Below are 24509 nucleotides of genomic sequence, written 5' to 3' on the forward strand. Positions count from 1 at the left end.
TTCATGTGCTACCAACAAATACCAATTTTCTGTAAATACTAACAAGTGTAACAAATTGAGGTTTACATTTCATACACATAGTATTTGGATTCAACTACTTGGTTTATTAACATTTGGATAATGTTCATTGCACATCTAAGCTCCCTTTATAATGAAAGAGCAAATTAAGTTTTACACATACCTGTAAGACACAAATATGCAGCTAAATACCGTTTTTCAAGGCCATCTTTATAGGTCTGAATCGCACCATAGATTGGAGGTAGAATGAAAATCAGGTTACTCACTGTGTTCCCTGTAGGACAGAAACCAAAAGCAGAGATTTAGAAGTGGGTACTATGCACTTTAAATAAATGAAGCTGCATTCACTCATTAAAGACAGGTTCAACAGTTTTCACCCAGAAAACTACACCTTTTCAGAAGTTGTCTTTTGCTTTCACACATAATACAAAGTTAAATTTTGGTACAACACAGTTAACTACGTGAAGGCTAAGAACATTTTAACTCTTTTGTCTTTTTTCACATGTATGGATAGTAATAAAATACTAATTTAAATAAAAAGTTTGACTTAGATGGTTGTTGTGGTTTAACCCCAGCTGGCAGCTAAGCCCCACGCTGCAGCTCGCTCACTCCTCCCCAGTGGGGAGGGGGAGAGAATCGAAGGGCAAAAGTGAGAAAACTCATGGGCTGAGATAAAGATAGTTTAATAGGTAAAGAAAAAGCCATGCACACAAGTAAAGCAAAACCAGGGAATTCATTCACTGCTTCCCACTGGCAGGCAGGTGTTCAGCCATCCCCAGGACAGCAGGGCTCCATCACGCCTAACAGGGACTTGGGAAGACAAATGCCATCACTCCCAACGTCCCCCCTTCCTTCTTCTTCCCCAGCTTTATCTGCCGACCATGACGTCCTACGGTCTGGGATATCCCTTGGGTCAGTTGGGGTCAGCTGTCCCGGCTGTGTCCCCCCCAACTCCTTGTGCCCCCCCCAGCCTCCTCGCTGGTGGGATGGGGGGAGAAGCAGAAAAGCCCTTGGCTCTGGGTAAGCCCTGCTCAGCAGGAACGAAAACATCCCTGGGTTATCAACACTGTTTTCAGCACAAATCCAAAACATAGCCCCATACCAGCTACTATGAAGAAAATTAACTCTGTCCCAGCCAAAATCAGCACAACGGTGCTTACCTTCTTGGCAGGAGGCAGAAAAATAGGGTTCACAGCTCATGAATTAAAACCTGATTCCTCAAGGAGATAATAAGCCCCAAACAGTTCAAGCCTGGTATTTTAAAAGAGCCGTTTGGTTTTTTCTTTTCTTAAACCTATTCTTGGAACTCTCTCTTCCACACTCCCTTCGGATACTTTAAGGTCACCAAGTGACTCATTCCCAAATGAAAGCAGTTCAATCTTTACTATTAGTGTGCTAGTCACTGCGCAAACAAAGAAACAGCTGGATGAGATGCTGTATCACAGATCACAATGCAAGACCAAAGACTGTAAGAGGGTACGATAAGGAAAAGCAAAAAGTCAGAAGCCACTACTGATCAGCATGATAGGCAACTGTCAAAGCTTATCAAGAGCCTGAACTTCAGCAGGACACTGCTGCTCTCCATCCCTGCTGCTGAAGCTGGGATGCAACGCAAAGAAATAACATGTGTTGCAGAGATAGGAGAAAGCAAGAACAAGCCAGGAGCCTAGCTCTCATACCAGGCGGCATGAAGACTCCTCCAGCACTGGGGAAGATCAAGGAACCTTTCTTTTCATTTTCTTTAAGACTATTGTTCCAGTCTGATTTAGATGGGGTTTTTGAAACTGTCCTGGCCTATGCAAAAGTACAATGAAATATTGAGAAGTTAAAGTGAAGCATAAGGAAATGGTACATTTCTCAGCAGAAGGGATGCAGATTCAGCTTTTTAGCCTAACCACAAACCATAATTTTGAGAATAAAGGTTAAGTAAAGGGAATAAAGTGACATGCAATTTGGGAAAAAGAGCAAATGTATTAAAAAAAGCAGAATGTTGCTTACATAAATTAAAATGCACTTTCACACAACATCAGTTAAATATATATAAAATTGAAACACTAACTGCCAAACATCTCAATGAAATGTACAATGTATGAGGCTATGGAAAGGCCCCAAACCCCCTACTTCCAGCTTTTTTATTCAGCAGAAAATCTCAGAAGAGTTTCACTTTCTAAAACAAAGAACAAGAGTGAGCAGGCCATGTCTAAATCACCCCCCTAATTCAAGCACTGAGTTTTCAAGAGTCTTACTTCCCAACATCCATCCCAAAGAAAAGTGAAAACTACCAAACTATGATCATATGAAGTATTACAGCACCTCTAGAACAAAAATCCATACTGTACACGTTTACAGAAAATTCAAACCCAAATGGAAAAATGGTTAGTTCTGAACATGTGAAGCAGAAGTATACCTAGTTAACTTTAACAAGTTAGCTCTTCTAAATTCTCATGAAGTAGATTCAAATCTCAGTTTGAGACAGCCTTCTTGACCAGGTAAGAATCGCATCTCATTTTTATGAGACCTTTTTTAAATCACTTCCTTATTGATTTAACATCATCTCCTGCACAACCATGAATTTCACCAAGTTATAACAAGCAAAACAGAGATGTGCCAGAGATCTTACTCTTCTAGTCAGCTCTGTAGTAAGTTGCTCCATGTAAAAGAAGCCCAGCTGAAATCAAAACAGCTCTGCAAAGACATACAAGTTTATACCAATATAAAAGGCCTTTTTCATGCTTAAATTCTTTGGGGAATCATTAACCTTTTACCACATTCCCACAGTGTTTCAATGGGCAGTGATTCATTTTCAGTGGAGACCAGGTTTGGAAGAAATCCACTAAAACTCAGTATTGTGTGGTACACTGACCATTACCATGTCCTCCCACAAATCATGCGAAGACGTCATCCAGCCTTGAAAAGAAGAGTATAGGCTATGTAATCTGGATAGTGAATCTTCTGCTTTCCAAAGCGGTTCTCAACTATGCCCATTTTCAAAAGAAGTTATTAGACATTATATAAATATCACTGTTCAAGGTCAATTTATTATGAAAGTGTCAAAAACCTGGCAAAAATTCAAATATGAAAATGCCGAACAAAAGAAATACCATGATGTTTATCCATAACTGGGAAGGCACATGACTTCAGAAGAGATTTGCAGTAGGATATCAAACTTCAGATGGATGTAAGAATGCAGAAAAGAGATTCTTCTGCAGGAAAGTAAAGGTTTCGACACTTCCTGTAAAGCTATAATTATGTTAAATTTTTGAAAATTTATGACCGTTTAATCTAGGACCATCTTGCTGAGAGAGGAAATACCATAGACCTAATCTAGCTGTAAATTCCTGCCGCTCCTTCTCTGCACCTTTTGGCCCTACATTATTCAGAACATTTATAGCACGGATTAGGCAAGCCTATGTGCAAAACATACTTATTGAAAGCTGTGCAAATTTTTTAAAAAGGGAAATGGGGGCGGGGGAACAATGAAGTCCTCTGGCGTGCTGCTAGCAAAATTACTTCTTTCAAGAACAAAAACTACAAGGCCTCTTTCAAACCCAAGGTCCCTAGGAGTCCGTATTTCATAAAAGTCTAGCTAGTCTTTACAGGATTATCCTCACACAGAATAGCTTATAAATCCATTAAAAGGGATTTTGATTAATTCCATCAAAAAACGGCAGTGGGATATGCACAGAGATTAGCAAACAATACCAAGAAAGACGAAAAAAGGTGACACAACTACAGACCCGTAACTCTCAAGTTAATTAACAAACAAGGAAGTGAAACGAGTTTTGAGGCAAATAGATATGGAAGTTGAAAATGGGAAAAAAGTTGAACTGTCAAGAAACCTAATCTTTTTCTTTTTCACCAGATATTCTTTTTTTAAAAAAAGGAAAAATATCATGCAACAGACCTCCTTGGAAAAAACAGAGATTGGAGAATTTGCAACTAAGGCAAGAGGCAGAAGGTATGGAAAAAATAATTTAAAAAGAGATTATTGGTTATGACTCTAAGAAATATAGATATCAGAAATTAGATGGATGCACGTAGATGGACCTGGGCTTAACTCTGTACAGCATTCTTGCAGTATTTCAGTACTGAATCCAGTATTTCAGTATTGGATTCCTTGAATGCTGGTCCAGGGAGTGATCTAATTTTTCTTTAGTGACCAAAGACTGCTTCTCAGCATTTTATCTTCAGCACGTCTGTCAACAGAAAGGAGGACAAGATTATCAGAGGAAGAAATGAATCAACTCGTAGACTGAAACGACAGGAACAGGATTAAATAAGATGGCCAAGAACACACCTTCCAATGCGAGTATGAATCCTTACTCCAAATGTAGGATTAATCTATTTGAAGAGGCAGAAAAGTGAATAAAGATTGCATGGTGACTGACTATAAGCCATCACTGTAAGCACCATACCCCCTATGTTTATTTCCAGTAGAGGCAGGGAAAACAGTAATGTCTTCATGCCAGCCAATAGTAGAATACGCTGTTCTCCAGTTATCGATAAAAGAAAAGCGAAAGCACATCAGGCGCAGAGAAGCATCACTCAGATGGAAGTGATAAATGGGAGTTTACAATTGCTTAGCTCACCAAGCTTAACAAAACAAGGGCTGGATGGAATAAAACTGTGCTCTGTAAATACACCATGGGTAAATGCCAAGGAAAGGATGCTATTTGAACTAAAGGGTAATACTGACAAAAGAATAAATAGATATAAACTAAACCTAAATCAATGAAGGCTAGAATTAAGAGGAAACCCTCCCACTGAAGAGGAGGTATTAACAACTGCTTCCAACAGAAATGGGCAACATGATGAACCTACCTGCTTTCAGGGTGAAGCTCAGTAAGCTCAAAAGCCAGATTACATTATGTGGTGGCCTATCACAGGAGTAAAACAGACCATGTCCACAAAGACTATACATGGTACTAAGGTAAAGTGCTAAATTAATGTCTAAACATAATAAATGCAGACTGTGTGACTGACCTTACAAATTTTCATAAAAGTCTTTCAAGACTGTTTTAATGCAAACCATTGTTTCAAAATACTGTTTTATTCATTGAAAGAATGCCATATGGTACCAGAACAAAATCAAATTTATGCAAAACATCATTTCAACAGGCCTCTGTCTACAGGAAGGACAGCTGTATGAGTGTTAAACCACATCTGCACCCTGTTCTGCAAATACAACTGCAAACCCTGATAAGTCTTTTTTTACGATGCATGTACATTCAGAGTCATCTTCAGGTCCTAAAAAATATCCATATTATCATAAATACACAAAGATCTGTACAAAGACTGACCACGTCAAAGACAAAAAAAATATAAGCTTAAAGAGGAAATAGTATTTACAGGCAAACATGGGCATAATATACTGCTTACTGTTATACAGACAGCTTGGTACAGTTAGAGTACACAAATTTGAAGGACCTTACTTTTATAAAGTTTCCATTTCCCCAAATATGTAGTTAATTCTACATTAGAAAGTAATTTCTACAATAAATTTGTATGAGGAGTCAAAAGGATAAAACAAGTAAAGTTGTAAATAAGTTGTAACAGAACACGGTCATGAAGAAATAATACACAGGATGTAAAAGCATCAGAACACAACACTAGGATTTAGAATATAGGTGCTGTTTTCAGTGAGGGAGGAAAAGCGCTATTATAAAAAAGAAGCAAAAATTGTCATCTTCAGCTTTTGACAAGGTGATCAATGTGATTCACACAGTGTTAAGAGATCCTTTTTCCTATGTTTGTACACAGAATGACTGCAAGATTTACCAATTGCAAGAATCTTTTCAAATGTTAAAATGCTCTTTCTCTGTCAAACAAATGAAGACTTTTCACTCTACTATGGTTTCAACAAGTCTCAAAACCAATAGAAACAGATGTTACCCTCAGAGAGCAAAGAAAATTTTTGCAGCTAAAAAAGTTGACTATACATAAAAAGCTCATTTAAAATCAGGACTAACAAACACAACATTCATTACAGGCTTTCAGCCTCCCCTTAAGGACAACTGCACCTCACTGTGAAACAGGAGAAGGACAGTGGCTGCTATTTTCTAAAATAGATGCCCAAGTTGCAATAAAGTCAAAGCATCCATTTAAGTAAAACAAACAAGCAAGCAAGTAAAGAAGATTTTAAGGCTGAAAACATCCATTTCATTGTCTGGATATCATGGTGCTCTGCACAGTCAATTTTAGTGCACTTCCTGGATCACGTAGCTTTTTCTTTTTCCATCACTGCATGAACAAAATAAAAATAATTATAAAAACAAAGCTTGTCAGATGGCATCATGCAGAATTGAATCATCCTTCTATCTGCTTTCAGATATAAGGAATTCTATCTCTTGACTTTTGTTTCTGCAATCAATTCAAGCAGCTCTGGTGCGAACGACAGCTCATTATTAGAGGGTTTACCAAATTTGAAGAAATTGCAAATTCAGGCACATTTGAGAGCATAACCATCTACCATTAGGTACCGTCTCTTTTAAAGAAAGATTCTTCTCTTGGCAGGATCTCTAGGGATATGAAACCAAAGAGGAACACACACAGAGAATAACAGCAAAAGAAAGGCCTAAAAAGGGTAGTCCTGTGGCCCAGCAGCACCAGATAAGGTGAAACAATGAAAGACAGAAAGGTGCTTGGAAATTAGATTTGAACTGGAGGAGTAGGTAGCCTAACAGCTTAAAGACTGAGAAGGAATCTAGAGTATTTCCTTATAAGAATAAGAAACTCATTCAAATCTAATATGGGTGTCCTTGCTAAGATAGAAGAACTTCACCGCTCACCTATCACAGCACTGTAAGTGTCAACAGAAGAATTAATTTGAATAAAATCCAACAAGTTTCAATACAGTATATGCTATATATTATCAGTCAATAATAAGTAAGCCAGAGCCCAGAGGAGGTTTCTATCACTGACATTTCAAAATACAGGCACTTTATGATTGTTCAGAAGACACAACTACACAGAATCTGCTGTTTTGGCCACTAACTTCAATCTTGAGCTGTTTTCGCTTACAGCTTATCACCAGGAGGGCAGTATAGCAATTAGATTTTCACTTCCACCAGCCATTTTTAATATCTTCCACTTCAAAGTCTACAATAACTGCACTTCAGAGTGTCAGGAAATGAAAACTCCTGTCTCCATTTGATTTTTCAGAAGGACCTCAAGGGGAGAAAACTGAGTCATCCCAATGGGAATTTTGCCAATGTGTAATTACTCAACTCCCTACTTGCTAATGCGCATGAAGGATCAATATAAACTTCCCGTTACTCAGTAAAACGCAACACAGCGTTACTCCAGGCTGGAGCACAGGACCAATGCTGACTTAAAATAAAAAATGGGGGCGGGGGGCTTTTAGAGTGTTTATTTTTAAGTGACAAGATCCATTTCTTACCTCCTGTAATTCTCCTTTCCAAATACTAAGCAAGCCTTGATTTTGTTTACCTGGACATTAACTGAAGTTGCAACTTCAGCAATTCAGCTGCAACTTGTATTAGCCACCACATTTCTAATAACAAAACGGGAAAAACACTGAAGGAAACAAATAGTGAAGCAATTACTGAACTGTATAAGCTATGTATGAAAGCTTCCTGAAGAACTATAAAAATGTGTACAGATAAATAACACTTCAAACTAATGGGTTATTAAACGGACTATTAGATCTCCCTAGGTATTTAAAATAAAAACAGAAATCTAAAGAGCAAGTTCATATAGATCATAGGAATCATAAAGTTAAAAGGTAGATAAAACACCATAGAAAAATGTGACAAAGTGAGTACATTACAAAGGAATGCTGCATTAATCTAGCTCTGTATAGATGTTGACATACTATTATGAGAAAAACTGTAAGGGACAAATGAGAGGGAGGGGTCAGATACAGCAACCAGGAGTACTACAAAGGAAAAGTAAGTTCTAAAAAACCCAACCAACCAACAACAAAAAGCACCAGTTACCTAAATCTTGGCCAGGCAGCAGCTACAAGAAAGCAATGTGGAATCCAACAGATTTACATAGGGGAAGGACTGAAAAAAAAAAAAATATTATTTGTATTACTAAAGAAGAGCATTCTGACCAGCACTAACAAATTGAAACAAGGAAAAGGAAGTTTAGGCAGAACATCTAGAAATCAAGTTTATTTGGCAGCAGCAACATATCCCAAAAGAAGCCATGAATCCTGGAACAGTTTCAAACAAGAGTGGACAACATGCTGCAAGATACATGATGAAAACAACACACCACGGGCAAAAAAAGGAAGCAAACAAGGCAAGAACACAGCCTCCTCCTCAATGCTAGCACCAGCACAGATGCATACCACTAGTGTGAGCACACTGCGTTCCAGTCGGACATGTCTCAGCCCCAGCCACAACAGAGCGCTGCTTCCAGTAAGTCAAAGTGCTGGGACAAGGCCAAAAACAGTGAAGGCAGCACTGCTGCAGCGCTGGTGGCCAACTGGGAGGTTTTAGTGTTTAAAGTCAGCATGCAGGGCACTGCTTCTAGATCTTCTACACTGCTTCTCCCTTGCTGGGTCTCCATTTCTCCATGATATGTAAATGTACACTGATACCTTTCTGAACAAAAATTGCACAGGTGAACCATTTCAGCGATTTGCTGGATGGGGAGGGGTAATGAGGTAATTTTAGGAGGAAAAAAAGATTAATTACTAACAACACAATTTGATTTTTATTCCCAGTGCTCATTTATGAGCAGTTCCAACATGCTGTGTCAAGCGATAGGTTCTGATTTATGGCCTTACACACTTTATATTCCAGCTGCAGAATTCATTCCCTTGGCATTAATCATACTAGTTCAGCTAATATTTTTGTAGATGGTTTTACTCTGATTACAGTATTTCGTGCTGCATTTGTGTTCTTCAAAACAATCAAAAGGTAATTAGAAGAAAAAGCTCTTGACATTCCTGACTAACAAAGCACACACAAGAAAGCTTAGTTCAAACCTGTAAAGTGTGGGTGTATTTTCTAATGCTCAAGCCTCTCTTTGGTATGCATGTCTTACAAAAGCACTTATTATTGAACTGCTTCTGAATTGCCCTAGGTTACAATTAAGCTATCCTTTTCTCTACCCTCACCTCTCTGCAAAGTGCTTTGCTACTGTGTAGTGAAGACACCAGAAAATTAGAACCTAACAGGAGACTGTACTAACGCTGACCTTGCTTCTTATGTGTATTATACTCAAAATGAGTGAAAGCTAATACTATATAAATCCAGATTTTAAAGCTCCACATGTTTCTTCACACAAAACCAATACACTTGCAATCCCAGAAACCCAACATTTGCATTCATAATGCAGATTTAAACTTAGATAGTGAAACATTCATTGCTGGGCTAAGAGGTTGTTGCTCTTCCCCCTCAAATCTAAAACATATTGGTTACCTATTTAGTCTCTGTTACAGAAGTGTCTGAGCAACCCCAATCTTCTGTGCACTTATCCTCAATATCCTTACAAAAAGAGGACAGGCTAGAAGAGGGTACCTGAGTCACAAAGAAACCTGCATAAAACTGAAGCCAGGACTTTTAAACACCAAAGTGTTCCTCTAGCCACTAGACCATCCTTACCTGCCACAATAAAAATGAATGAGTTCACCACAATACCTCTTGTAAATAAAGCTTCAATGTACATCAGAGTAAGAACTGCGTACTTCCAAGAAACAACGTTTTTGTCACCAATTCTTATGTTTATTGTAATGGAGTCCTCCTCCTCCTCCTACTGGAATTCTTAAAGGCTATCACAAATGAAGAAGAAAGTACCTAAAGACCCAGAACTTGCATTGATGGGGTTTTTTTTGAGGAAGGATGACTGATTTTTTTTTTCAGAGGGATCTGTCTTGAAGCCTTTCATGAGTGAAATCCAAGGTCTGCACAAAATGCTGATCCTCAGAATAGGGTTAATAGGGCAGATTACAAAATGTGAAGGACCAACTGTGAAGTTCAACAGATAATTATGAGAGCAATTGCAAGAAGAATATTCTGAGGTGACATGCCAGAATAAAGATAGCTACAAGAGCTAACTCAAAAAGCCACATTCCTCACTTTTGAAACCAATTTTGCTAATTATCTTACCGTGGCTCTAACTATGTCTATCACACCTGTGACTCTTACAAGTGCAGGGCATTCTGAAGCATTAATAAACGGGTTTGGGGTTTTAAAGGGACCATTACATGAAAAGTAACAGTATTTAAGGATGTAACAAAGTGCTAGAATCTATCCTTGGCCATTTTTTGAGATTGCAGGAAGCAGCCTGGACAAATAAGATAGTCCACAGCTCCTTTACAGGACATTTTATTCCCAATCCAAGATATCCACAACTAATGGGACTACAAGGAATAAACTTGCATTACAATTAGCTGATATGCCATCCTGTCGTATTTTAATGTTGCTTTCCTAGAGTATGTGAAGCCTCATGGAAAAGAAAGCATCATTTCCCTGATAAACATGCACCTAAGATGATAGCAAGCAGAGCAATTACTTTGAAGTACACCTGGAAGCATATTGCAAGTAAATTTAAAGTAAAAACAGTTGACATAGGCAGATCATTTGAAATATCAATCTAGAAAGCTCACTAAAAGCAAATGCTTACAGCTGGAAAATGCAATCAAAGTCTAAAGAGATTAGGCTGAGATGATGTAAAGTTAGAATATTACATGCAATAAGCTTGTTGCTGAAGGACAGATTTGCTTCTCTTATAGCCTTTACTGGAAAACAAAATGAAACGTATTTTAAATGTTATTTTAAGACAGGTTGATGATGTCAGACTGGAAGGAAACAACTGAGACAGGGAAGCTTACACTGCAGCCACTGCTAAAACTAAGCAGTGACCAATACAATGTTACAGTGATCATCCATTTAATTTTCATCATACTTAACTCCTTCCAACCTTTCTTCTGCTATGCTGGTGTCACCATCTCGGCTTCATGTTCAGTCTCTGCACCAACTCCTCTAAGCCTAAGGGCCTGTCCAGAGCAGAAAGCACAGCTTTTGGCAGCTGACAGTTTTGAGCTACCAGAATACATCCAGCCCAGTATCTGCCAGTCCTCATGACTATAAATAGAGATACCAACTTGAGGCACAGTAAGCTGTGGGTATCATCTCAGAGGCTCTGGTAGGTCTCTTCCAGCCACTGTGCAGTGACATACAAGAGATGAGCATTAGGGGAGCCCAATATGCTCACTGCATGGTACATGGCAGAGAATAATGCGTGTCAGTGCTCTTTCCCAGATATTTGTAGCTTTAGTTTGAGTGGCCTTTCTTTGAAATCCAAATCTTCTTGCTTCTCTCCCTTTCTTACTATCAGTGTGGACTTCCCCTGGGTGTCCAGAGCGATTAAGTCTCTCCTACTAATGACTCATGCCATTCCTTTGCATTTTGTCCTAGCTGGATGGTAGGAAATAAAAGGTGAGTTGCTATGTGACAAATGTAAAACAGAGCACATGGGGATAATGAAACTAGTCAGCAACCACTGTTCTGATTCAGATACACAGCAACCATTCAAACACTGATTGGTGACATTCCCCCTCTTATCAGCAGTACTAATAGAAAAATCCCATCTGTAACTAACTATCTTTTTTTGCAGGACTGCCTTAAATGAAAAATCCTAAGGCTACCTGGAACATGTGATAAAAGAAGGGCACCTGATCTCAGAAACTACTCGGACTCTTCTTCTTCACTCCTAAATACCCAACTTTATCTCTTTTACGTAGGCACTTCTTTTCTCTAAAGTCGTCATAAGCTCTTCCAGTTAATATGACAACCTCCAGCAAGAACTTTCAACAGTATCCAATTAATTCACTAACCCAAGACTCGAAGGTTATTGCTCCTGATTCACAACCCCTAACTCCAACTCTATTCTTTAGTCACTGTCCAATTGTCATTTCAAGACAACTTTCTTGTTCTTGTTTGAAAAATGAAAAGAAAAAAATTGGTAATTGCCTATCTGCCCACAAACCTTGGCACAAGCTATTTATCTAGAGGGAAAGTGGAGCCGCTTCTCCACAAAGACAGTAAGATCAAAGTCCAAATCTCAAGTATCTCACAATCTAAACCAAATACAGGAAGAGATATACAACACATTGAAGGTTCAAGCTTTAAAGACTGTCTTTTTGTTATAAATATAACTTAATATAATACCTACAAAGTAACAGTTCATAGGGTGGGTGGCAAGCATTTAGGCAGAAGTCAATTTTACCGAATAATAAACAGCCAGAAACTGAACACAAAATCAACCAAGTTCCCGGCACAAATGGTGTCTCAAAGACTGGCAGAGGAAACTTTCAGAGGACAGATTTGAGACAAATGTGGGAAAAGTACCATAAAGGACAAAAAGAAAAAAAGTTAATGCAAAAGTCATGTGGAAATCAGCATGGAAGAGTTTAAAGGGAGGAAAAAAAGTGAAGAGCTTGGAAGGGAATGCATTTAAGAAAAGGAAATAGCATTAAAATATTTATCTGCAGCCTAGAGAACAGAGAAAGAAGAAAAGGACAAGAAAAATTAAATTGGGATGGACTCAAGAGTTTTAGCATTTAAGTACTGTGCTGATGTTAGACATTGTGCTGAAGACTGTATTCTGAGGGGCCTCATAGGAAGATAAAACTTGGGCCTTGAAAGATTTAACAGCCACCAAACCCCAAACCTCTGAGTGAAAAGCAACTGTGATATCACAGATCACAAAGCCATAGCAGTTTGTTTAAGTGAGCGAAAACAACATCTGCTCTATGATTTCACTACCACGGTGCACTTCTCTGCTGCTTTCCAAGGCATCTACACAATTCAATTGAGCTGATTCTTATTAGAGACCGCACTCACCAGCTCGAAAGAGACACAAGCAATACAAACTGGCAACGCTCATCTGGTTTTCACTCTGCGACTTGTAAAGAAAGCCATGAACTTCCACAGTGCTTCCGCTAGCTGAAGCTTTATGGAGGTGGCATTAAACTATACCCATTTGCAGAATCCAGATCTGCAGGTACAGGACACTGTGCGCAAAAGTGCATTGCCAATCTTCTTTCTAAATTTCTGTTACTAAGTTGAAAAAAATAAAGAAAAATGTTTTGCTTCTCCAATTTTCCAAGCTGTTTACTCATGCACTGATCATCATGTTGATAACAGTTCTCTCTGCCTATATGGGTAATTTCTACAACTGTGAAAAGGACCTGGGGGGGAAAAAAAAAAAAAGAAAATCCCGAAGGAAAAAAAAAAAGATAAAGGCATCAGTTTTCACTCATGAGTAAAATATCACCTGGAGCAACTCTGAGTTTATATATTTTGTACTTTTTTTCCTCAAGCCTATAAGATTTAAAACCTGAAAAAAATCTGTATCCTGTGGGAGGAATGCAGGGAATATCTGTAGAAATACACCCTGCAGCTTTCCTCCTGAGTGTAATAACCCACAGAGCAGGCTCCGCAGCTTGCCTGCTGCAGTCTGGGGCCAGCACTAGACCTGGCAGTCTCTGGCAGGAGAACAGCACTGGAAACTTCCTCCAAGAGCAATCAAGCCTATAATGAGAATCACACAAACATATCCTTTCTTATACAGCAAACCTTTTTATGTACTTGAGAGGAAAAACACACCCAATTTTCCATAGAAGAAATACGAATGCTACTCTGTGACAATAAAATCAATTCTTTGGGTCATTTTAGCTCCCTGTTGTAGTTGACCCATTTGATTTCAGAGAAAGCCAGATCTCCAGATCCTATTTCTCAAAGACATTTAAGTAATTTTTCAGATATCCCTGGGTTTCCTCATTGTAAGGTTGAAACACCCATTAGAAGGGATCACAGTAGCATGCTTTCCAGTTGGGAAGCAGGTCTGTGCCTGAACGAACAAATGGTATTGACCAGGGAAGATGAAGAAAACTGATGAACAAATGACAGATCTAATGCAGAAATACTCTGTCCCAAGATTATCAGTGTCCAGACTATTTTTAATGCTCAACTATGCTACATAGATGTACAGGACGACTTCTTTGATCTAACACTGCATCTGATTCCCAGATGCTGGATCTTGTCCAAATGAAAGCCCTTATCCAACTGGAATTAGCAATTACTAAAATTCCACCCTACAGGGTAGTAGCATCTTGAGTTTCCGCTGCAAATGATGAGCTCATTAAAGCACTGTGTAAATCAGAGAGCTTCCAAGAGTCATGTTTCATGACCATGAAGTTTATACCTCGAAATCCTACTAGTTGGAATTCATACAAAACATACTCTGGTCCTTTGCAATACATCCATGACTTACAGAACAGCAGATGTGAAGGAAGAAACTGAGGGAGAGTGACAGCTAGTATGAGTTACATACACTGTCCTGGCTTCACTCACCTCATGCTGTTAGGTAGAGGCAGATGTTCAGCTCACCCTCAACACCATGTTTTTTTCTAATTCTGCTTGTCTGCTTTCCTACCTAAAGAAGACTGAGCCTTGCCTTGTCCTCAAACCTAGAAGTCAAGTCTCAAACTGACATCCTGAACCTTGTCCAGCTGAACCAACCCACACTCTTGTCCCCTTCTCCAGCTCTTCTGGTTAGAGAGGACCATCAGGACAATGTTGCCTGGACTAGGCTGCAAGGGAAAATACCCTCTTGCTCACAAAGCCAGCTGGAGATCCCTTAAGAGACACACAATCTGCACACATCATTCCAGCGTCACTCCAAGGACACTGGATTCAGAAAACAAGTCCAAAGGAACCAAGGAATAATGCAAAAAAAACAAATAAAATAAAATAAAGCCCCAGGACACAGCTGGGAAACAGATACACTCCTAGACACTCATCTCAATTTTGAAATAAAGTGTGGAATTTCCCTCAGGAAAGCTCTGCAACATGGAGGGCAGGTTGAGTCACCATTTGCGGGAAAGGCAAAGAACTGGAGTGGAACCTTGTAAGGCTGGGGGAGGCACAAAAGGTGTGTCTCCCCACCAGGACTGATAGAGAGGGCTACTTCTGCCTCCCAAACTCCAGACTGAAGTACATACTATGCCAGAGGTCAATGGACCTTAGCGTAAAGGTGATAATGATCCTACAGATCCTGACTGCACTAATCACTTCGAAAAAGTCAGTGCATATACAGTGTATTTCTTCAAGGAAATGAATTTTTAAAAACAGAGAGAAAAATATAGCCTAGTCAGACACCTCAGGTTTTTGAGCTAGCACAAACCCCACAAGTATTTTACAGTTGCATTTTCAAGTGGACAAAAGGGTCTGTGCCTGAAGCCTTAAATCTAAACAGTGCGCAGCAAAATCACTGGGACTCTACCAGGAGCTTACCTCTGTGGGGATATTCAGATCAATTAATGGTAAAAGATCAACATTAAAGCAGTGCTGCTTTGTTTTTTTTGAGTTATAACATGCTCTAGAAACTTCTCTCTTCCTGACAGCTTCCTTCCTTCTTTGTAGTGCTTCCACAACCACAGAATTACCAAGCACCTTTAATTCATGGAGCAGCTCAGCTCCTCTGCTAACGGACTGAAAAATGGCTGTAATTAATGAGACCAGTATAAAGAGCCCCACACCTAGAAAACTCAGAAGTAATCAAAAGTAGCTTTTCCCTGATAACCACTTGTAAGTGGGTTCCCTTCTAGCATTATACATTTCATTTTTTTTGGTACATATTTTGAATTAAAAGAACTCTTCACATTTTCTTAACCCTTCATGATCCATGAACCTTTCTACGATCCTCTTTAGGCTTTTGAGGCAGTCAGAAAACCAGTCAAGTGTGTTAGGACTTGCATGCGTTGCAAGATAAAACAACCATAGACTGCTGAGCTGTTGGGACTGGAGACAACTCCCAGAGTTCCTGTGAACATTTTTGCAGCACTTATTAAATCTTTCTTTTGTTTAAAAAACATCTTCCCCACTGATCTGTGGAAGGCTCCAGCAATTATGGAAAATGCATTACATAAATAGCAGTTTCACACACACACACGAAGACACAACAAACCCCAGACTAAAGACATTTTTGTCTTTCAATTATGACAACAGTCATTTTTATCTGTGAGTAAAGGCTCATTTAAAGGCATTTAAAAGTCAGCAGTGTCCTTTACCATAATTTATTTTACATTAATCTTCCTATTTCTAGCTACAAATATATATTCTGCAAATTCATATCACGCAGTTCATAAACCTGTCTGCCTTAGTTTGCACATAAGCAAAATTAAATTGTACAAATGCCACTGCTCTGTTACCATTTGGAGCAGCAGATGTCCAATTGCCAGCTGTACAAGTACTGAATATGAAGCACTAATTACAGAGTAATCAAATGCTTTGTTAAACCATATTTAAGAATTTTATTGTCACTTAATAACTACACAAGTATTAGTAGATAAACACACACGTGGTCCATTACCACAGCATCCATCAAGTTTTAAGCATATCCATAATGTGATGGATAAACAAGAACTGTTGATTGGACCAATGTAGACTTTCCTAAAGCCTTTGACCCTGTCTTTCAACAAAAGCTCTTGGGAAAACAGAAAATTAAGCTGTCAGGAAATGAAAGCTAGAGATGCATCATGGATTAGAAAGTGGCAAAGAAACAAAACAAAACAATAATAATTTTTTTAAAAATATAAATCATTAATTTTGGCAAAATGCATCAAAACAGTGCACAAGATTATCTTCAGGCTTAAGTCAAGTATATACATTTACAACCTGGGAAGGGAAATAAATTAATGCAACAGTATTTGCCACTGACTCAAAATCACTTAAAATCATTAAAGAAATGAGAAAGAACAACAGCAGAGACCATCCGACTGGCTTAGGAGTTCATTTCTGCTACGTTATTCTTTGAAGGAAGGAACCCCTCTTTCAACTTCTTTTTTGTCCGCAGCACAAAAAGCAAGCTAGAAGCGTTCATCTTAAAAAGCATCCCACAGCTGAGCACTGTTCTGTACACTCCACTTGACTTTATAGCTACCATCAATTAGTTTAATTTTCCCTTTACCTTTTCATCTGTACTGCCCCCTAAATTGAGGGAGCTCCCTCAAGGAGCCCGAAAAATTTAAAGAGGAAACCTGTGATGTGGCTTCCTGCAATTAGGTCATTAAAGTTACACATTCAAATCCATTTCATTCTTAAAGTCTGTGAGGCTGTGAATTGTCTTCTCTTAAATCGCACTTTAGAACTCGTCTGTGTCATGGTGTCTTTAAATGATTCAGCCACAGCCAGACAGTTGGGCTGATCACACCCAATTAATCCTGATGATTCTTCCTTCACCTGCCACTTTATTATTGAAAGAACAGACACAGCTCTTGAAGCTAGACAGAGTTGGCTTTATTTTATTTTTTTAACTCGCATGGATAGTACCTAGCCCAACAAACTCTGGCTGCTTTCCAAAGCCTCTGGCGAAAGAGGCAAAATACAGCAGGATGCCCAAAAGGAACAGGTGACAGCACATATGTGGCAGTCAAAAAAATCAATATTAATGACATTATTCTAACTTTAAGTAAATTTTGCCAGTTGTTAAGTTCTAAAGTAATGATCCCCATGCAAAACAGAGATCTGTACATCTTTGACAGCTGCCTTTTTTGAACAAAGCTTGAAAAAAAAAAAAAAAACCAACCCAAACCCTCAGTATTTTTGTGTCACTGTTCACAATGTAGAGAATGCTTGGATGGCATTCTACATGTTAATGAGATATCTCACATCTAACACAGGTAACAGTCATCTTATCTCAATCATTTATCTCCTGTCTGAAGAAAAAATAGGAAGGATTTAAGGAAAAGCAGCAAAAGTGGCTAGAAACGTGGGCAGATTCTCATGATCTGTTTGGTTGGTTTGTTGGGTTTTTTTCCTAAATAAGGGTCCCATAAGGAAAGCACGGTTACAAATATTTGTTTATCAGAACTCTAATGAAAACAAAAAGCAATGGATTTAACTCTGGTAATTAAAAAAAGAAATAAATCTTTTCTTATATGAAGGTAGCAGAAAGTACTGAGACAGGACCAGAAGCCAAGAAAGAAACGATTTCACCAATTCCTTGAGAAGCCTGAAGCTATATTCCAGATCTTTGCTGCTGTAAATGCCAACATAAGGATATACTATCTCAAAAGCAGTCATGTTGTAGACGATGCGTATTACTCATGGGCAATGATAGCTCAAGGCAGTATTTCACATACCTGGAAACATCACTCAAGTTTGGTCCAACTGAAACACAGCACTGAGTTGATAACAACAACAAACTCACCTCCATGATTCTCCTGACTGAGAATTATAAGCCCTCGAGTCCACACAGGGGTCCTTTGAATTTAAAGTATTTGTTTAAATTGATACTACTCTCCACGTTTTCAACAAAGGAAATCTATAAAGATTAGTTATATCCACTCCTCATACTCTACAAGACAACACTTCTTACAGGGATGACAGTGAATGCAAGAAGGGTAAGGCACTTGTCATATAGATATTCACATCAAAACAGACTGAACGCTACATGGGCTGAACTGGCCTGAAACATCAACCCTGCTAAAATAAGGAGTAAACTGCAACATTTAAGCACTTAGTGTTAAAGAACAGCAATTACATGTGACCTTGTTCTGTTTGTTTGGGTGGGAGAATGCTGCTGTTTTCCTTTATTACTGTTATTTTGCTTAAGTTGGCGTACAAAAGCTTGGGTAATTCAGCATACAAGCACTGGGAGCTGGAAAAGATTAGTTTAAGAAAAAAAAAAAAAAGCATCTCTACTACTTGCCCTCTAGCACACAGGAGTCAATCCAAAACTCCTGAGAAACCCTGAAGGAGGAATTACTACACCATACAATATATTTGATCAGTGAGAGATATAAGAGTCATTTTAGGGCTTAAAACAGTTAAGCTAACAAAATAATTCTTTTCAATTGGTCTTCCATTTCAATTGGTTTAATATTCTACAGAAGGATGTAGAGCAGTTAGTCATCCACCTCCACAAGGGAGGAAAACTGGCTAGGTGCAGACTCAGAAAGGCAAGAAAATGCATTTTTCATTATTAAGAAGATGAATCTTTGAATACAGGTCATCGTGTTTGGGATACATCAAGAGAATGCAAGTATGAAGTGCTACAAAAACACCTTACCTCCTCTTCACATCTCTGAATACACACAATTGATTAAGGGTCATCATTTATACTAACTCTTTAAAGAGTGAATGGCAAAGAACTGCGTAGGCTTCTGGAACACAATGTAGCAATTTGTACTAAAATTAGCATATTAAACCAAATCGCTAAATGGCACAGAGATGTAATTTGTACAACAAGCTTGCAGTTTGGCTCTTCAGCCTGCAACCTAAGGAAAATATATTTGATTTGGACCTGCCACTATACTTCAAGCTTTGGGCCTCCAATAATTTCTTATAAATTATTTGTACCAAACATTTAATTCAAAATTTTTAAATACCATCAGCTTAACTGAGTGGTACCAAGACAGTGAGAAGTCAGAAAGCTATTTTCACTCTTCTGTAAGGTAACACTTAAAATAATACAGGCTGTGCATGAGTTTTAAAAACAGTATCAGAGACATCAAAAGTGACCACAGTGAGAACTCGAGAGAGGTGAGAAAAATATTTTTGTACTTTCTGGTTTGTTTGCTCTCTGAATTTGAATTTTTGATAGAGAAAGGAGGCCATAAAGGCACAGCTACTGACAGAAGACCACTGGGCAACACAGAACCCGAATATACTCTCAGCTTTTCTGCTAAAGCAACTAGATTTCAGGGTAACATCTCTCTGATCTTCCAAAATAATTATCTTCACATTAAGTATTTTAGAGAAAGTTGGGAAAGACCCTTTAGTTGTTTTAAGAAAGATACATTGCCAACCAACTTCTGCTGGCTAAGATTTAAATGCAGTGGGTTCATATCATTAAAAAAAAAAGAAAAAAAAAATTTTCTCTGACCCCAAAAGTGCAGTTACAGAATTATTGCTGAAGAAAATCTAAACCTTCTTGACATCTTTACTGAAATTATCTACTGTTAAGGTAACCCTAAAATAAAGTGGGCTTATTTACTGTTTCGCTTTTTAAACTTGGACCATTTAAATGTTTTAATTTACAGCACAGCCCTTACATACATCTTTTTCAGCACAACTGACAGACCAACAAACTGTGGTCCCAAACACAAAAACCATAAAGGACGGAACAGACCTTCTACAATAAGTCCCTTTTTCTTCAGAACACACACTTTTCCACCTCCTACCATTAATCTCATCCTCATCTTCCTTCTCCTGCATAATCTAGAAGCAGATAAAAAGTATCAGTTCAATCAGTTCACAAGGCCAACAATGCGGGGATTACTTACGTGCTAGTCAAATTTATTTTTACATGGATGAAGCAACAGACCTTCCTCTTCCCTATGAGGATTATCTCACAAATTACTTTTTACCACAAGGAAAACACACACTTTGCAAAAGTCTCATTCTATTTAAAAACTTCTAAGTTTGTCCCATTTTAAGAGTATTTAATTTTGTTCCTTCTTCAGCTGGCCTGTCTCTTCTCAGCCATAAATCTACACACCAACTTCCTTCCCCCCCGCCGAGTTCCTATGCCGCCTATGCTACTGTTACTCAGATCCTGTACTCCTTCCCATTCCCACACTCTGAAACCTCTTTCACAACTATTCATTTTGGTCCTTCACCCATGTCAGTGTCTGTAACCAGGAGTCACAGCCTGGCATGGACACCCAGAACCCTCCATCTCCTGCATGCCAGGCTCTTCCAAGGTGCTGCTGAAGCATCCCAGCTATGCAAAAGGCCTCCTCAGACTGCCCACTCCAAGCACTTCAGGGTAGGCGAGCCTGTATTATTCTCGTGGAGTGTTAACACTCGAAAAGCAGCCGCCTATCTTATATGCATGAAAACTTTTTGTAGGACAGGGCGTAACTACAGCTACTACACCCTTTAAAGTTACTACCCAAGATACAAAAATATTTAATTTTTCAGCAAAACATCAGTGACAGAGGGCTTGATCCTTTACCTGCTGCCACAATACACTCCCTTCTCAAGCACCTGCTGGATGACCCTGTAGTCGAAGCACCTTTTTCCTTCCCTAAAATGCACTTGAATATATCTAAGTTCCTGACTGCCTCTGAATAACAGAGTTTTGAGGTCAGAACAACAGCCTGCTCTCTTGCTGTTGCTCCAAGCTACCCTAAAAGACCACCACCTGCAACAGAGCAACCTAATGACGGTCAAGACCCATCAAGGACCAGCTGGGTGAAGGTCTCTCTCCAGGATGAAGACCATCTCTTCTGTACCCAGTACCTTCTCCCTCCCTGAACTGGTTTGACCGGCCGTGGCTGGGCATATGCTCCCATCTCCTCTCAAGGGGAGCAGACCTGCAGACCCTCGCAGCTTTACAGCACGGCACCCCAAGCACGATTTGGGTGAAAACTCCCCTCTTCAGCCACCCGCGCGGTGCCGCACGACCACCCCTGCTCCAGTGCTGAGCCCCCCAGAGACCCACCTCACCCGGCCACCTCCTCGATGCCTCCCCAAACCCCCAGACACCCTCCTCCTGCCCGACCATCACTTCGGACGCAGGCCAAAGGGACTGACTTGGGATGGGGGTGCCAAAAACCACGCTGGGGCATGGGGGAGAGAGGGGGCTACACCACCCCCTCGTTAAGACACGGATTTGAGGGGGAAGGGGACAGGAAAATAGCCATTTCCACCCGCCGGGGCTAGCTGAGGGGCAGGGGCCCCCGTTATCCCGCCATTTGCTCCCCTCAGGAAAGAGGGGCCACGGAGGAGGGGGGGATTCCACTGCCGCGGGGCCTACTCGGTGGAGTGAGGGCACGGAGGTCCGGGGAGGAAGGCGGAGGGTGGGGGGAGAAGGTGACTGAGGCGGCGGCGGGACGCGGCCCCCGGGGCAGGGGCCGGGGGCGGCCACTCACAGAACTCGGCGATGTAGTAGGAGACGGCGTAGTTCTCCTCACACCACTCCAAGGTGGAGGTCGGCGGGCCCCAGTAACCCTCCCGGTCAGCTGCCGGAGCCATCGCGGCACCCGCTTCTCAGGCCAAAGAGGAGCAAAAAGGGGAAAGGGGAGGAGGGAGAAAGGGCGCCGGGCCCGGAGCGCAGCGGCAGCGGGCGGGAACCGGCGCTGGGCCCGCCCGGCCGGGGGAGGGACCGCGGGGAGAGGGGAAGGCGGGCAGGCCGCGGGTTGCCATGGCGACGGGTTGAGGCCTGCGGGCGCGGGAAGGCCGGGGCGGGCGGCGTCGCGTTGGTCTGAGGCGGCGGAGGGGTGTGTGGGGGGGTTGAATCTTGGAGGGAAGAAAAGTGTTGAGGTAAAAAAGGCGGATTTAGGGGAAAATGCGAGGGGAGAGGCCGGCTGGGAGGACGTTCGGCTCAGGGAGCCCGCGCGACGGCCCTGTGGAGAGGAGAGGAGGGAGGGAGGCAGGGCGCCATCGCGGCCGCGCTCTCTCCTCACCCGGTTTTCGGGGAGAAAAACGCGGCCCCGGGTCGGTTCGGTGGCACTGAGGTGGTTTCCCCTTCTCTGTTTTTCCTCGTAGGCTGCAGGGAGGGTTCGTAACGCGAGCGAGGCAGCGCGCTGGGTTCGTGTTTTTAAATGAAGAGGCAAGTGTTTCTCGTACTCGTGGGCTGGGAGGAGGAAGGAGGTTTTTTTATAGCACTGCCTACTACACGGGGGTTTTCTCTCATCTGATGCCTTATTTAGTTTCCTCAGTGCTTACTACGCATACTATACTTACACCCGTAATATGCAAAGTGCTTTTCAAGCAGAGTTGGTATCCAAAGGCAAGTAGAGTCTAAAAAGGGAAAGACTTGAAACACATGGGAAAAGAATAAAGCACACAAGTAAAGGCCTAATAATATCGTGGGTTTTATGTTTCAGAAAGAGGTTCGAAGACTTGAGGAGAAGATTTAGGCAGACCTTGTGGGCTGTACACAGTGCTTATACCCTGCTGGTCAGCACAGTTTATTATATCTGCAGATGAACACACAAACTTCTTTTTCCACATCTTATTTCTCCTCACCTCCCCTTCTGTAAGCTAAAAAACTCCAATCTAAACACAGACCTTTCCTAGTGTAAATGCTGATGTTTCATAATGTATACATTTATCATGAAGAATAACCTGCCTTCTGCAGTTCAGCTTGTATATGATTGCTTTCAGCATCAGGTAGAGATGTGTTTAACATTTTTCATAGTGATATAAAGCCTTCAAAGCAAAATTGATTTTAGTGATGGCAATGATAAAATACTTAGATTGTCAAAACATCATCAAAATCACTGTGCATTTTTTTGTGCAGACCCGTCTTTTTATTTTTTTCAGACCTAGATTATCCTCCCCAGATTTAGACTTTCAAGACTGAGGTCTGGAAGAGTACCAAACTGATTCAGAAGCACAAAACCGGTTGTAAACAATGAGGAGGATTCTAGCCTGCTTGATGCACTTTAGCTTTTTGGACTTTTGAAGGTTCCATTTATATAGTAAGGAAGGCTCTGATCTATCTTTTGTTATCATGGTTAGCCATTTTAAGATTAAAAGTTCTTAACAGAAAAATATTTCAAAGTTTGAAATTGCAGTAGTCCAGAAACTGAAGAAATAACTATTAAGTATCCCATTGGCACACCAGGAGCACAGAATGGGAACAATACGAAAAACCAAGCAATTTGGATACTATTCAATTACAGTTGGCTTTAAATAAATAATTTGAAATATTGGTGCTTGTTTCTTTTCTTATCACATGCATGCTGGCCATGAGAAGATTTGTAACCGCAGTAGAAAGGGAAGTCAGACATGAAACTGGCTTTAAAACTGGGCAAGATAAATTAATGAAAGATTGTATGGGGTAGATAACAACAATGTGGGTAGTTATCCATTCTGTTTTTTCTAGATAGAAAGACAAGCCAAAATGTATAACTAGCCCTTAATTTGAGTAATTGGGGAATTTTTGTTTATTATTTGACACGTTTCTGTAGTATTCTCCATCACAATATGCATTTACTTCTGACTTACACTGTGGTTTGGTTCTCTGCTTTTGAACTCTGGCAAACCTTTCAGCCATTGCGCTCAGAAGGATGGTATTGCAGAGGCAGCCACAAACCATTATTATACACGCTTTTTTCCCCCTAAAACTATTTTGTAAAGGTAAATTCATCTTCCACAAAACCAACTTTGACCGTTTCAGCTGTTACAATAATACATATTAAAAGCAATACTCTTCTGCTGTAACCTTGACCTATGCTTTGTAGTGTACGTTACTGCAGTGGATATAATGTGACAGCCTGGAGTTATCTGCATCTAAATGCGGTCTATCTGAATAGATGGTTAAACCTAACTATGTCCAGGTGTTGGATTTTTTTCGTCTGGTCTGTACAACCTATGGAGGGAATGCCTTGTTTCTGAAATAACAAGTAGAGAAACAAACACAGAGCTCCTGAAATGTTTATTTTCACTATTACTAAAAATGTACTTGACATGCCAATGGAATAATTTCCTGTGGCCTCAGGTTGCCTATGGCAAAGGATCCTCCTTCCATAGAGTTTCATGTTGCCCTGAAAC

At 40.2% G+C, this 24509-nt stretch overlaps 1 protein-coding gene and 1 long non-coding RNA gene across 4 annotated transcripts in view; one reads left to right on the forward strand and one right to left on the reverse strand.

Annotated features, from left to right (window-relative positions):
• Positions 1–22034, reverse strand: part of ACER3 (alkaline ceramidase 3) — a 60315-nt gene extending 38281 nt beyond the window's left edge. For 2 of the 3 annotated variants that reach the window (XM_075050218.1, XM_075050217.1), the window contains exons 1-2: positions 21881–22034; positions 182–292 (exon numbers count right to left, since the gene is read on the reverse strand). In XM_075050218.1, the coding sequence (XP_074906319.1) occupies positions 182–292; positions 21881–21983 (214 nt within the window). In that variant the 5' untranslated portion in view covers positions 21984–22034. Of the gene's footprint in view, positions 1–181; positions 293–1697; positions 2072–21880 lie in introns of those variants that run through there. The other variant, XM_075050219.1, reaches the window with a different exon arrangement.
• Positions 22035–22245: 211 nt separating this feature from the next.
• Positions 22246–23647, forward strand: LOC142041414 (uncharacterized). The gene is made up of 3 exons (XR_012653468.1): positions 22246–22564; positions 22842–22910; positions 23277–23647. It is a non-coding gene; the product is annotated as an uncharacterized LOC142041414 (long non-coding RNA).
• Positions 23648–24509: the final 862 nt, after the last annotated feature.

This window comes from Buteo buteo, chromosome 18 (genome assembly GCF_964188355.1).
Source record: "Buteo buteo chromosome 18, bButBut1.hap1.1, whole genome shotgun sequence".
Taxonomy (NCBI): Eukaryota; Metazoa; Chordata; class Aves; order Accipitriformes; family Accipitridae; genus Buteo; species Buteo buteo.